The sequence below is a fragment of the Acomys minous genome, assembly GCF_964271855.1.
Source record: "Acomys minous genome assembly, chromosome: 5".
Classification (NCBI taxonomy): Eukaryota; Metazoa; Chordata; class Mammalia; order Rodentia; family Muridae; genus Acomys; species Acomys minous.
In genome coordinates, this window is record NC_140494.1 from 128,769,056 (window position 1) to 128,784,898 (window position 15,843).

General features: G+C 49.0%; 1 protein-coding gene across 1 annotated transcript in view; it reads right to left on the reverse strand.

The window, feature by feature from the left end:
* Positions 1-517: 517 nt before the first annotated feature.
* LOC311598463 (uncharacterized protein) overlaps positions 518-15,843 on the reverse strand; it is a gene marked incomplete at its 5' end in the record, with an annotated part of 40,160 nt that continues 24,834 nt past the window's right edge. Inside the window, one exon of the mRNA XM_084783502.1 lies at positions 518-1,250. Within this exon, the coding sequence (XP_084639628.1) occupies positions 1,059-1,250 (192 nt within the window). The 3' untranslated portion in view covers positions 518-1,058. The remainder of the gene's footprint in view (positions 1,251-15,843) is intronic.

Below are 15,843 nucleotides of genomic sequence, written 5' to 3' on the forward strand. Positions count from 1 at the left end.
TAGTTTTTTGGTCTAACTTATCAAAATTAAAAGGTTTAGTTCCTACAAGAGTAGAACAAGACACAAGGAACTGTGTCTTAAATTGTGACAACACTAACCTTATATATTGGTGTATTTATTAGTATGTGTGTACGTACACACATGTGTGCATGCCATACTCGTGTGGAGGTCAGATCAAAAGCTTGTGAGAGTTGGGTCTCTTTTACTACCACGTGGGTCTTGGGGTTCAAACCCATGCTGTCAGTGGTCTTGGGGTTCAAACCCATGCTGTCAGTGGTCTTGGGGTTCAACCCATGCTGTCAGGCTTGGTTGCACGAACCCCTCCCCACCAAACCATCTCACTAGCCCAGTGCTAATCGGCGATGATACCTGCATTTCCTGTGGCTCTAGCGTGTAGCGTGGAGTCCCAAATAAAAAATAAGAAGCCTTCAGGCAGCTACTCCTGAGTGAGTTAAAATATACATCTTCCTTGTTTAATTAAAATAAAATTCTTTTTTAGACATAGCCCAGGGTGGCTTTGAACTTGCCGTTCTCCTTGCTAAGCCTGCAGGGCACTGGCATTATAGGTGTGTGCCAGCGTGCCCGGTATGCCCCGGCACTTAAAGTGATAAGATCAATAGAACCAAACTACATCTAATGTCAGTTTAAAACACAGGTGAGTTTAGTTTAACAAAAGCTATTAGAATATACTTAATGGTGTCTTTTCAAGTTTATCTATATTTATAAAGACCACTTTTCCAATTAACATACGTGGGTTTAATTCATTGAACCTGTCAGCAGAGGTTAGGGATAATTTATCCCCTGCTTCTCTCTCAATGCAGAGGTTTGCACACGCAAGCATTAGTTTAAGGAGTTTATGACTTGGAGAAGATAGATAAGCTAATCTGGGCAGTGTGCCAATTGCAGGCTCGAAGGAATATGCTGGGAGCCAAGTGCCAGGCCTGAGACAGATTCCGCACAGGCATGGCACCACGGCAGAGGTGACCCAAACTGCAGACCACTTCAGGGCCCAGGCAGGCGGCTCGTGGCTTGGGAGCGGTTCGTGACCATGCAGGGGGCTAGAACCTCGGTCTAGAACTTTGGTTTTCCTCTTGGGCACGCTTGAAGATCCCAACACAGTGCGGAGACGTCTCCAGGTCAAGGCGTTTCCTTGATACCAGGGGTAGCAAAGATGTGGCACTCACAGAAGAGTAGAGCCCGACGTCCGAGTGGTGGCTGTGGCGGCTCGCCAAGGCAAAGTTGATTTTGGCCTGTTAAAATATGAAAGGGAGTAGGGTCGGATACGATTACAAATTGTGCACATATGTGAAATTATAAAAAAAAAAGAGAGAGAAACAAGAGTCTGGAGAGGGGGCTCAGTCATTAAGAGCACAAGCCATTCTTCCAAGGAGGGACCCAGGTTCAATTCCCAGCATCCCCTGCAGCAGCTCATAACCACCTATGACGCTGTTTCTGATGCCCCCTTCTGGCCTTCATTAGCACCAAGCATGCACAGATTTACATGCGAGCAAAACATCCATGCGCATGCTTTTGAGATAAGAGGCAGGAGAGACGGCTCAATTGGTAAAGTGCTCGTCACGTAAGCACAAGGATCTCAGTTCAATGCCCAGCAACCACGTAAGAGCCAGGCGCAGTCAAACAGACCCTGGGATCTCTTTGGCACCATCAGCCTAGCCTAATTGGTGAGCTCCAAGTGTACCGAGAGACTCCATTTCAACTGTTAAGGTGGAGAGTGATCGGAGAGGACGCCTGGCACTGACCTCTAGCTTCCGCATGACTTCCGGCCTCACGCATGTACACGCCACGGACACACATGCATGTACACATACATTCACCTGTAAACTGAGACGAGACACTAGGAGACTGTGGGTGACACTATTACAGTAATATTCGGGTTCAGCTGTACAGTTAAGTGTTCCATCACACGGCACCAGCAGTGATAGACGCTGTTGTAATCTCAGGAAAAAAAATTCATTTATCGAGGACATACACGATACTAGAGGTTTAAAAAAAAAAAGGAAGCAGCCAAATTGAGCAAAACAATCCTTCATTTTCACTGTTTGCTAATTCCCTTACTTTCAAAGGCAGGGTCGTGGAGATCAGCAACTCCACCTAACCCTGGGTCAAGTTTATATTTGTTTAAGCACCGCGGGCTGCATCTTGATTTTTCAGCCATTTAATAGAGCATCCATCAAAGAGTTTTTGCAAAAATGTTCAGAGGGGCTAGAAAAGCTCTGTCTTTCTATCTCTCTGTCTCTTTCTCCTTCCCCCCTCTGTCTCTGTCTGTCTGTCTGTCTGTCTGTCTCTCTCTCTCTGTCTTTGTCTGCCTCTGTCTGTCTGTCTCTCGCTCCCTCCCTCCCCCTCTCCCTCCTTCCTTCCCTTTCTCTCTCCCTTTCCTCTTGTCTCTGTCTGTCTCTCTCTCTCCCTCCCTCTCTCTTTCCTTCCTTCCCTCTCTCTCTCCACCTCTTGTCTCCCCCTCTGTCTGTCTGTCTGTCTGTCTGTCTGTCTCTGTCTCTGTCTCTGTCCATCTGTCTCCGTCTACCTGTCTCTCTCTGTCTGTCTTTGTCTGTCTGTCTGTCTCTTTCTCTCCCTCCCTCCCTCTCCCTCCCTCCCCTCTTGTCTCTGTCTGTCTCTGTGTCTCCCTCCCTCCCTCCTTCCCTCTCTCCCTCCTTCCCTTTCTTGTGTCTGTCTGTCTGTCTGTTTGTCTCTGTCTCTGTCATCTATCATCTTTGTATCTTTACTCTGAATTTTCAGACCTTCGTGGTTGCCTTTCTTACCATGTCGCTGTTTTCCTTTCCTGACCCAAGCCCCTCTGGATGTCCACCAGATGTTCTGAAGAATTGCTTGGAGGAAGTAGAGGACTGTTTCAAGTTGGCTCACACTAGCCCTGAATAAACACATATTGATATTTCAGAACAAAATAATATACGGGCACATTGCTCATTTGTGCTCCGATAGTCACCCCAAGCCTATCTGTCATGCGAGGAGTGACAACACAATTACGCCCGCGTGCTAATAGAGTGGAAGGGCAAAGCTGCCTGACCTCGGCATCGGGGGTCGATGGCAATGTTTGATGTCTCATTGAATTAGTATCACAGTGTGAAAGACAAATCTCAGACTAATGGAAATGAGCCTGGACATGCAGTACTGCTGATTGGGCTGACATAATTAGAATAATATTCAGCACAGAGCTAATAACAAGCCTTGGAAATAAATAACTGAGAGATAACCTAATTGCCTCACGCCCAAACGTCCACGCCGGAATCTGCTAGGGTTAGCATTTTCTATTTGCTTATAGAAATCTTAGGGAAGGAAAGAGGGGAGGTGGCTGGGGAGGCCCGCCACAGTGTACTGCCCTCCAGAGGTCCCAGCCCAGCCATGGCTCCTGGGGACTCTTTCAACGTTCACCAGGAAGCCTTTTTTGTGGGCCCAGTCTGCAGCTGGCACAAGGAAGGGTTTCTAGACAGAGGGCACAGTGACGGTGTGCATCAGGCACAGGCTGGCCCAAAGGGGACTTACAGATGCCTCAGAGGGATGCACAGATACAAAGAGTGGGAGGAGGCAGGTCTGCAGAGCTGGGGGACTTGCATGTGGGAGCCTGGATTCCCGTGGGATTGCAAGTTCATCCCAAAATGGAAAGGGTGGTGCTGGGATTGGTCTGCAGATCTTACTCTGTGCTCAACACACAATGGTAAAGATTGCTGCTGCCTGTGTCATTTGCTCATTTGATTGCTTGGTGTTTGCGGGGTGTGTGTGTGTGTGTGTGTGTGTGTGTTTGTGTCGTGTGTGTTATGTGTGTTTGTGTGTATGTGTATATTTGTGGTGTGTGTGTTTTGTGGTATGTTATGTGTGTTTGTGCAGTGTGTATGTGTGTGTGTGTTTGTGGTGTGTGTGTGTTTTGTGGTGTTTTATGTATGTTTGTGGTATGTGTGTGTATTTGGTGGTGTGTGTGTGTATTTTGTGTTATTTTATGTGTGTTTATAGTGTGTATGTATATTTGTGGAGTGTATGTGTGTATATATTTGTGGTTTGTGTTGTGTTATGTGTTTGTGGTATATGTATATATGTGTGATTTGTGTGTGTATGTATGTATGTGTGTATTTGTGTGTATGTGTGTTTTGTGTGTTTGTGGTGTGTGTGTGTGTGCATGTGTGCACACGCACTTGTGCGTAGTGGTTTCATCTTCACTGCTGACCTCAAGTGTTCTAGCTTTGTTTCTGTTGCAGTGATGAAATACCCCCAACAACTAAAGACTTAAGGGAAAGGGGGGTTATTTCAGCTCACAATTCAGTCTCTTGCTATGAGTTGCAGGGCTGCAAGACCTCTGGTCTCATCACGGCCTCAGTCAAGAGCAGAGCCGGAGGAATACATACGTGCTCACCGCTCGCTTTAGCCCCGCCCCTACCCCGCAGGCTCAGGCTCTAGCCCATGCCACGGTGCTGCCATTCTGCCTGGGTCTTCTCGCCTCAATTAGCCCAATTAAGAAACATCTCTTTTAGGAATGCCTACAGCACTGCTTCTCAACCTGTGGTCATGACCCCTTTGGGGGGTGAATGACTCTTTCATGGGGGCTGCACATCAGACATCCTGAACACCAGATATTCTCTCATACATGATTCATAACTAGCAAAATTACAGTTATGAGGCCACAACAGAAATAATTTTATGCTTGGGGGTCACCACAACGTGAGGAACTGTACTAAAGAATTGCAGCGTTAGTGAGGCTGAGAAGCACTGGCATAGAGTCACAGGTCCGGGATTGAACATTGGAGCTGATTGACTTAGTGACCTTGGATGAATTTCTTCTCCTTCCTGGGCTAGCCTCTTATAACGTGAGAGTCGTAGGAATCGGGACTAGGGAGGATGCTCTCCGTGCAAGCTTGTCAGACCCTCAGAACCCATGCAAAAAGCAGGCGTGGCGGTTTGCACTCGTGATCCTAGCATTGGAGAGGCAGAGCAGGCAGATCCCTGTGGTTTTGTATCCGTCCCTACTCACTAAATCAGCGAGTTTCAGGCTGGTGAGAGGTGCTGTCCCCTAAATCCCCCCCCCCAAAAAGACAGCATCATGAGGAACCAGGACACCTGTACTTCAGACACTCACACTAAAACAATACACAGCCAAAGTGTCTTTTCATGTTTGTATTTGTTCATTTGACTAGGGCTGCCTCCCACCCTGCTCCGTCTTTTGAGATAGGCATCTCATTGGCACACAGTTCACGGAGTAGCTTCATGCTTCAGAGCCAGCATGTGGCTTGCCAAACCCAAGCCCTCCCCCCAAACCCTCCCCCAAACCCTCCCCCCAAACCCTCCCCCAAGCCCTCTCCCAAGCCCTCCCCCAAGCCTTCTCCCAAGCCCTCCCCCAAGCCCTCCCCCAAGCCCTCCCCAAACCCTCTCTCCAGACCCTCCCCCAAGCCCTCCCCCAAACCCTCCCCCAAACCCTCCCCCAAACCCTCTCCCAAGCCCTCCTCCAAGCCTTCTCCCAAGCCTTCTCCCAAGCCCTCTCCCAAGCCTTCTCCCAAGCCCTCCCCAAGCTTTCTCCCAAACCCTCCCCCAAACCCTCCCCCAAGCCCTCCCCCAAACCCTCCCCCAAACCCTCCCCCAAGCCCTCCCCAAACCCTCTCTCCAGACCCTCCCCCAAGCCCTCCCCCCAAGCCCTCCCCCAAGCCCTCCCCAAACCCTCTCTCCAGACCCTCCCCCAAGCCCTCCCCCCAAGCCCTCCCCCAAGCCCTCCCCAAACCCTCTCTCCAGACCCTCCCCCAAGCCCTCCCCCCAAACCCTCCCCCAAGCCCTCCCCAAACCCTCTCTCCAGACCCTCCCCCAAGCCCTCCCCCCAAGCCCTCCCCCAAGCCCTCCCCAAACCCTCTCTCCAGACCCTCCCCCAAGCCCTCCCCCCAAGCCCTCCCCCAAGCCCTCTCCCAAGCCCTCCGCCAAACCTTCTCCCAAGCCCTCTCCCAAGCCCTCCCCCAAACCCTCCCCAAACCCTCTCCCCAGACCCTCCCCCAAACCCTCCCCCAAGCCCTCCCCCAAACCCTCTCCCCAGACCCTGCTTGATTCTCTTCTAACAACTTTTATGATTTCCTTTGACCCAGTGGAAAGAGAGCTTCCATCCCACAGGAGTGGCCATGGGACTTAATTTCAGGAAAGGATAGCTAAAATGTTCCGTTTCCTGCCAGTTGAATCTGCTAGAGCCGCACTGAACCTGCCGCATCCACCAGTGTTTCCAGCAAGGGTATTTGAGATCAGGCTATTTAACGTCTTTTCATTTGATTTGCTGATTGTTATAAATTGGTGTGTTGCAAAGAGGGTACAGAAACCAAATTGGGGGAGATACAAAGGCTGTTCACCTGTTAGAATCGAGTAGATAAGAAAAACCATACCACTGACCACATGCGGGCTTTCCTCAAAACTGTTAGGCACTTGACGCTGTGGCCTGGGTCATGGCTCTAGTGGCAAAGGACACTCACTCAATTGCAGATAAGCCTTAGACTGGATAGAAGGGTTCCTTCTGAGAGTTAGCATGGGGATTTTTCAGAGCTCAAAGCATGCCCACACATTCTGAAATAAACCAAATACCAAAATAGCTCTCAAATTGCTTCTGGCTTAGATTGTCAGACCAAACAAAACAGCGCATTCACGATCCCTCCTGAGGCAGAAGCTTAAAAACCTTACTGCGGGAGCTTGAACTAGACCTGGCAAGGAATCTCTTGACCTTTGAGTCAGTGAGGTATTTAAAAGATGCTAATTCCGGAGCAGAGAGGAGACAGAGTTGGGGCGGGGTGAATTGTGCTATCTTGGTCTAGCATTCATCCACAGAGGGTTGCTGGCAGCCACAGGGAAGCAGAGAGCGTGTACAGCAAGCAAGACAGGGGGACGTGTTATGATGGAGCACACTGTAAACCAGGAGTGAGAAACTCACTAAGGCCATGCCCTTGGGAATGTTCCATCACTTTTTCTGGGCGGGTAGGTGGGATGGCGGGGGGGGGGGGGGCAGTTGGGGGAGTCTATTTTGCCCAAGGCAGAATTCCACATGAATGCACTGGGTTGGGGTTACTTACGGAAGGACCTGGGCGAGCCACGCAGCAGTGCCACCAGGAGACCCACTGCACACCTTAGGGCAGTCACACTGCTGAAGACTTGTCTCTGCCATGTCAATTGTTCTCAGCCTCTATAACTTCAGGAAGGCGCCCAGGAGCCTCTTCCCTCCCTCCCTGAGGAAAGTCATAAGGACCCAACCTTTTGTGGGTCTCATGTTGGTGACCCTGGGTGGCAGTAACCACGTCCAACTCAGAAGAAACAGACACACAGCAGAGATGTAGGAGTGAGGATGCCACACTCCTTGGCTACTAATTCAAAGACTGTCCATGTTTTATTAAAATCCTAACAGGTTTACTGAATAGCTTCATTAATTCAGTTTTGGAGCTTGTTGGTTATGTAGTTTTTGTAAACAATACTCAACTTTTTAAGCTTCTCTTAGTAGTTAAAATATATAAACCAACCCCCCCAAAAAAAGCAAAACAACAACAACAGAAACAAGTTTAAAAACAACAACAAAACCCAGCTCGTTCCATGGACTAGCTATAGTTCTAAAATAGGCATCAGTATTCATAACACCTTGTGTGTGGGGGGGGTTGTCTGGGGTGTGGCTGTGACTGTCACTCTTATGTGGAAAGCACAGCAGAAGGGGTTGGGGGGGGCATGGAATTTAGAGTAGATTACAAACTGCAGGGCTGGCAAGGTGGGAAGAACATGGCTTCTCTCTGGACGAAGAAGCAACGACTGGGAGCACTGGTTTGCGTATAAGCAAATATATGAATCGGAGCTGGAGATGTGGCTCAGTCGGTAACGTGATTGCTGCATAAGCCGGAAGACCTGAGCTGGGACCTCAGACAACAGCCGGGCCTGGCAAATGCAACCCAGTGTTGTTGCTCTCGTGGTTTTCTGTTGCTGTCATAAAGGCAGGACTGAAAACAGCCTAGGGGGCAAATGGTTTCCTTCAGTTGGCTTGGAGGGAAATCAGGCAGGGATTCAAGGCAGGGGCCTGGAGCAGAAGCCGTGGAGGGGTGCTGCTTACTGACTTGCTCCCAATGGCTACTCAGCCTGCTTTCTTACAGTACCCAGTACCACCCGTCCAGGAGTGGCACCGACCACAGTGCTCTGTACCCTCCTCCCACATCAGCCAGCTGACGTTCCCCTGACTAGATGACTCCAGCTTGTATCAAGCTGGGGGCGAAATCTAACCAGCACAACCATGTCTCTGGAGCTCACAACCAGCCAGCCTACACAACTGGCAAACTCCAGGTCCAGTGAGAGATCTTGTCTCAAAACTAACGCATAGACCAATCAAGGAAGACACCAGAGATCAACCTCTGGCTTACACGTATGTGCGTACACGCGTGCGCACACACAGGGTGACTCACACATGTAGTACATGGGCCCTGTGCCCCCTACACACAAATGATTAAGATGGTTAGATGATTTGCAGCAATAATTTTTAGAGAGAGTGAGGTAGAATGCAGGAGCTAAGCAGTAGTAGGGGTTAAGTGCACTGGAGGGGTGTGGCAAGGGTGGGGAGGGGCGTGGCAAGGCTGGGAAGGGGCGTGGCAAGGTGGGTGGGGCAAGATGGGAACAAATCTGGGGTGGGGCGGGGCAGGGCTGGGGCGGGGCGGGGCAGGGCAGGGCTGGGGAGTTGGGAACTCAGGTTTCTTATAACAAAAGCCAGGGCGCCTTGCTGCTGCTTCTGATCCAGGACGTTTCCCCCTTCCTAATAGTTTTCAATAATTGCTAGAGAACAGTCAAATAAAAGTCAGATAAATTTTGTATTTAGCATATGTGGAAATATTATGAATAGTTGGGACTCTATTCACTTTGATGCCCTTTGACAAGCCAATAATTTTTGCAAAGAAGGTACTTAAAATGCCGTTTCATGCGGAGTTCAGATTTCTCCCCCTTGTTGAAGCGATACGCAGCACCGCTAATTTGCAGGCCTGTGTATTAATTTTGCTGAGAGCACCGTTTATTCCTCTTTCCTCCACTTTGTTTAAAGGCGGTTGTTGACAACTCTCAGGCATGTCAAACTCTCATCGCTAATAATTGCTTAAGGACCCCTAACTTCTACAAATGTTGGTTCCAGCTCCAAGCCCCATGCTAACCCTCAAAGAAAAAAAAAATGAGAAGGGTCGGAAGAAAAAAAAAAAAGAACTTCTTCTGATGAATTTTTGATTTTCCTTCTTAACAAAGAAATGTCTGAGATTCAAAGCAATAGCTTAAAGTAATATTATAAAATAGAATATGGAGTGCACGGTTCCGAATGACTCTTTGCTTTTAATGTGGGGTTGAAAAATTGTCAGTGCCTTTTTTGATTAGATGGGACTTTTTTTTTTTTGTTCTTGATCTAAGAATTGAGGAGGAAAACATGCTACTTGCATTTGAATATGGCACAGGCAGAGATGGGGGTGCTGGGGCTGCAGCAGCAGCAGTGAGGCCTTAAGGCAGCCCCCGTGTCTTCAGGTCAATGCCGCCCCTCCTCAGATCGCTGCAGCACCGTTCTTCCCGCAGCGACTTTATTAGGCCTAATTAGGTGGGCTGTCACTTTTATTGGTGATGGGGAAGGAAGATAAGTAGATCGCTTGTGTCATCTATATCTATCCGGACGCGTCTAAAAAGTCTAAAGTGATTGCTGTAGGCCACAAAAAATAGAGCCACAGCAGCAAAGGAAGCTGAGAAGGGAAAAAATAAAAAGTAAAACAACAAAACACTCAGAACTGTAATAAAAAGAGAGGGAGAGGGAAGGAAAAAAAAAAACCTCCAGAAATGTCTTACCTTTGGCACTGCTGTGTATAATTTCAAGCCCACAGAGAAGAGAGCGGGAACATTGTGGTGGCCCCTTTGTTCTGAGGGAGAAGGTTGTCTGGTAGATTTTTGTTTTGTGATGGCTGACTGGAGTTTGGTAAAGAGAGATGCTTTCTACCCAGGAGCCCAGTAATGGAGTCTCAAGAGAGAAAGTTATGACAAGAACTCTGCTTGGGGAATGGCTGAACAGCAAGGGTTGACATTAAGAAGTGGTAAGGGACGGTGGGGTAGGATGGCTCAGTGGGCAAGTGCTGGATTTGTGAGCCAGGGTGGGGGTGGGGTGAGGGGGAGGGTGGGGGGGAGTTAGGATTCCCAGCATCCTTGTAAAATCCAGGCACAGCACCTGAGTCTTCAACCCCGGGGCTGGGAAAAGACGGGTCACAAGAGGGACCATTGAGACTAGCTGGTCAGAACTGAGAGCTTCTGGTTCAGTGAGAGGCCCTGCCTCTGCAGATAAGATAGAAAACAATACAGGAGGCAGCTGACATTCGCTCCTGGCCTCCACAGCTGCATGCATGAACAAATATCCTCATATACCCAGGTGTGTGTGCACACATACATACGTACCAAAAGAAAACAAAAGAGGAACCAAAAAAGAGAACCCCAGATCTGTGATTTGCTTGCTTGCTTGCTTGCTTGCATTTGGGGGTGATGGTTGAAATAGAAGCAGGAAGAGCAGTTTTTGAATTTTATTTTGAGACAGGCTTTCTCTGTGGTAACCTTGGCTGTCCTGGACTCACTTTGTAGACCAGGCCGGCCTCAAACTCATAGCAATCTGCCTGCCTTTGTCTCCCTGAGCGCTGGGATTATAGGCGTGCACCACCGCACCCGGATAGTTTTTGGAACTTTTATTTTTTTAAGATATACTTAAATTTTTATATTTAACTTTTAAATGTTTTTTATTTAAATGGTATGTCTATGATTATTTTGTCTGTACTGTGTATTTGTATCATGTACGTGCAGTATCCATGGAGGACAGATTGGGACCAGAGTTACAGGTGGTTGTGAGCTACCGTGTGGGTGCTGGGAACTGAACCTGGGTCCTGCGGGACAGCAGCAAGCGCTCCTCACCACTGAGCCATCTCTCCAGCTTCCACTGAAAATATTAATGATCGGGACCTTCATAAGAGCAACTGTTTTCTCCCTTTTGAATTAACTCCCTTGGAAATTATTCCAATAGGGGGACTATTTCATAGTATGTTGGGAATGTTTTCCTCAACTGTGATAGTTTCCAGAAGCTTGGGGCTGGGTGTGGCAGTGTGGTTACAGCACTCACCTGGCATGCATGAGGTCCCGGGTTCGAGCCCTGAAATGTCACAAGATGAAGCAAAGCAAAACACTAGCAGCAGCCTCCTCTTTCCTGTAAAGAACTCTCCACACGTGGTTCACTTAGCCCAATGGTGTCATGTGCTGTCTGGTACCTCAGTGAGGCTATGAGACCTTGATGACACACTCTTAACTGTAATGTTTGAATACAATTCCTTTGGCCCATCACATGCCTCAATACGTTATGAATTATAAGTGAGATCCTGGTGAGTTTTTTTTTTTTTTGCTTAAATGTTTGACTACTAAATGAGGTTTCTGATGTCAAATGAGAATTTTACAATGTAGTGTAAGGAGATGTTGGTCCCAATATTAAGTAATTTAAATAATCTCTACATGTAAGCTTGAAGGCGGAGGACTGGAGAAATGGCCAAGCACTTAGCAGTACTTGCTGCTCCACCCTGAAGACCAGATCCGACAGCCATGTAGCAGGCTGAGCATCCTTCCAACGCCTGTATCCCCTGCTCTGAGAAGGGTAGATATACGGGGATTGCTACTGCTTTCTGGTTTCCAGTGTGACTGACTGAGAAACAGGAGCTTTAGGTTCAGAGAAAGACCCTGACTCAAAGTGACAGGCAGAGAGTGGCAGGACAGGACCATGGACGCTCTCTTCTGGTGCCTGAACACGTGCACAGGCATGTGAGTACATGCTCTCACATACGAAATAAATAAGTCTTTGAAAGGCCAGGTCAAAATGTCACAGAAAGAATGGATAAGCAGGATTGTGAAGAGGCTTCTGCCTCAGCACAGGGAACAGTCACCAGAGAGACTTTAGCTTCTAATACCAGGTGTCTCCCTGAAGGAAGTTAAGTCAGAGACGCAGTTCATCCTCGCTTATGGCAGCACTCTTCACGGCAGCCAGGTTGCGGAGTCAGCCCAGGTGTCTGCCAGTGGATGGGGGGGGCGGGGATAAAGGAAATGATTTATATACACACTATGGTGTTGCTCGGTGTCTCAGTCACTGTTCGGTTGCTGTGAAAAGACGCCATGATCAAGGCAACTCTTTTAAAAGAAAGCGTTTAGCTAGAGGCCCGCTCACCTCAGTCCGTTATCATAACAGGCAGCATGCCTGGTGCTGGAGCAGTAGGTGAGAGCTGCATCCTGGACCACAGGCCAAGAGAGAAACCCTGGGCCTAGCTTGGGTTTTTGAAGCCTCAAAGCCCATCCTTACTGATACGCCTCTTCCAGAAAGGCCACACCTCCTAATCCATCTAATCCTTTCAAACAGTGCCACTCCCTGGTGACTAAGCATTCAAATATATGCGTCTGTGGGAGCTATTCTTTCCGAACACCTTTATTTATATTAACTCACAAAACACAAGAGTTAGTTCAAGGAGGCCAACCGCTTGCCCAACCACCAACACTACAAGTCTCAGTGAACATCTGTGGTTAGAACTCTTGCATGGCCGTTCTGAAGCAATGGAGCTTTAGAAATAAGTCCATGCCTGCACTATCAACTATGTAAAGCCAATATACATTCCTTCGGTTTGAACTTCTTGATTGGATTAAACCGTTTGCAATTCTGTGCTGCCGCAGGGCCTCGTTGAAGCTGTCGCAGAGCTTGACATCACTCTGGTTCTGGGCACACTCCAGAAACTGCTTGATCTCAAGAGAGCAAGGCCCACGAGACCGCTGGTCCAGCAGCTGGGATCCCTGAGGCTCCTGGTAAGTGACGCCAGGCTTTGCGGGGCTCAGCGTCACCTCCTCAGTGATGGAGTGACCCAGGGTGTGCTCTACCGCAGAGCCCACAGCCACACCCGGTGCAATGGTTGTCAACTGGGACATCAGGCCTGGCTGCCAGGATGCAGAGGCGGGTGACCCAACTGCAGGTGGCGCAGCTGCTGCTGGAGGCTGAGCTGCAGGTGCCCTTCTGGGAGCAGCCCCTCATTCAAGGAGCACAGCTGGCTGTTGGGGCCACACCGGGAAGTATTCTTATTCAGACCACTGAGGAGGACAGAGTCGGGTCATTCACAGAAGTCTGGGTCAAACTAAACATCATTATGCCAAGTGAAATAGGACAAACTTGAAAAATACAAGTGTTGAATGTTTTCTCTTGCATGTGAAATCTAGAGCAAAAGAAAGTAAAGGCACTGTGAGAGTGGAAGTGGGAGCTAGTAGAGAAGAGGAAGGGGAAAGAAGGGTGGAGGGACAAAAATGTGCTCAAAGTACACCGTATTCATGAATGACGACATCGCAAGGGAACCATTATTTTGTAAATTAGATTCATAGTCAAAAACATGTTCCAGAATCTTCTCAGAAGCAGGCTTCAAAATAGTCCCAAGATGGGAACAAATCAAAAGTCCATTAAGTCGGACATAGACTATTCCTCACTCAACAAGGAGAGAAATCAGGTTCTGACCCACTCCACACTACGGATGAACTTTGAGACCACGTTAAGCGAAAGAAGCCAGACAGAGCACCCTGACTGTGTGGGTCTGTTGATCCAAAACATCCAACACAGGCATGCACACAGGCTTAGGGGGTTTCTGGCGCTGTGAGCGTAGAGATGAGCTCCTTGGGTGGAAGAAGATGAAAGTGGCCCGAATTTGATGGTGCGGTTAGCTGCGCAACTCCGCGCACGTGTTCTTTGCTTCTCTTTCCTATAGCTATCTCGTTTCTGAGTCTTGCTGACTTTTTTTTTTTCCTTCCAAGGCTCTTAAGTCCTCTTCCCAACAAGCTGCCCTGCCATGGGGTCTAGTTCTTCTTGTCGGCTTCTCCGGCAATCTCAGACTGCTCCTCTTGTAGCTTGGTCGGTCCTGCTTGGCTGGGTCTCCGCAGGCGGGGTTGTGGTAAAGAAAAACAACAGTTTGCAGACATCAGGGGTGGGCCGCCTACCCGTGGTCCTCCAAAACTACGGTAGACAGTCTCTGAAGCCGAGGAGCGGGCCTGAGGGGACAGGTGGTTGTGGTGGCCGCTGTTCTAGTGCTGTGGAGAGACACCATGACCATGGCAGCTCCTATAGGAAGAAAGCATTTAATCGAGGCCTGCTATTATTACCATGGCAGCGCACAGGCAGACAATGGCACTGGAGAAGTTTCTGAGGGTTCAATATCTGGATCCACAGGCCGCAGGAAGAGAGAGCCACTCTCTCTTTTTGAAGCCTCAAAGCCTACCCGCCACTGGCCGACTTCCTCCAGTAAGGCCACGCCTCCTAATCCTTCTCAGGCAGTGCCACACCTCCATGACTAAGCATTCAGATATATGAATTTATGGGAGTCATTCCTAGGCAAACCATCACAGGTACTTTTCCACAAATTAAAATGCCCAGAGCTTGGGTGAGGTCACAAAACCAGAGAATAAGGAAACTGAGTCAGGGACTCACTGGATAGAGCTGGGATTTCCCCCTCTACTCCCCCCCCACTTTGCCCGCCCCCGAACCCCTGGGCGAGCGAGCACCATTTTATACCTGACAAGAATGACTGAAGAAGGCAAGGGTTTGAGGGCACATCATCATGGCAGCGGGGCCTTGGGGTGATTGCCCATACTGGGTTCACAATAAGGGAGCAGAGAGCAGTGGACGCCTGGGTGCAGCTCGCTTCCTTCTCCTTATTTAGCCCCGGATCCCAGCCTGTAAGACGGTGCTGCCCTAGCCCTGGACCCCAACCTGTAAGACGGTACTGCCCACGGTAGCAGGGAGTCTTAACTCAGTGGACCCATTTAAAAACCTCACTCACAGATACATCCAAAGATCTGTTTCCATGGTGATTTAAAACCCTCTCATATTGACAGCAATAACCACAACACTCCGCCCACCCTGGCCAGCTAGTAGCAGCGTCCTGCATATCTCAGGCTTTGGGACCAGAACTTCTTGGGAGCCTTAGAGTTTTCAAAACCTACTTTATTTGTGATTCTTAAACACTTGCACCTCACTTCTAATCCACCAACCAGGAGGAAGGGGAGAAAGAATGTTAATAGGAAAAAGGGATGGTGGACCTATTTAGATGTATCTCCTTGAGCCAATCACACTCTGTGTTTGTGGGAAGCCACAGAGCCCTTTGTGGACCCCCGCCTCCACATGGCGCCTGGCATGCAGCCGGAGCCACCTTGATTTAAACAAACAACCCCTTATTTGAAAAAGGCCCGCTGCTCGAGAGCCTATCAGCGCGTGAGACGTGTCTTGGTGTGATTGGCTGTTTGGGTGATATAAATGAGCGTGAGGGGAGTGGCTTGGGGAGATTTCTCTGAAGAGAAGAAGAAAGTCCTGAATAAAGCTGCTTAGGAGAAGAACAGGTGGTCTTGTCTTTCTTGCCGGTCAAGCGAGGCGCAGCAAGTGGTGGCCCGTACGGGGACCCAACTCCCCCACCGTCAAGTTCAGAACTCCAAGTGGTCAGGGATTGCCGGCAGGTAAGTTCCTGGTAAGTGGAGCTTACAACCCCTGGGGAAGGGGAAAGTCCTCGGGAGGGAGGCTATCCTTAGGTCTCCGGAAGGGAGCTAATTCTTAGGTCTCCGGGAGGGAGCCAAAAAGTGAAAATATGGGTGCGTCACAGTCTCATCCGGTTTTCGCCGCTCTTCAAGAGCTGTTAAAATCAAAGGGAATCAAATTAAAGAGTAAAACTTTGGAAACCTTTTTATCAGAATGTGATACTGTAGCCCCCTGGTTTGCTGTATTGGGTAAACTAGCCTCCTCGAGCTGGGACAAGTTAGGTAGAGATCTAGACTTCGCCTGGGAAC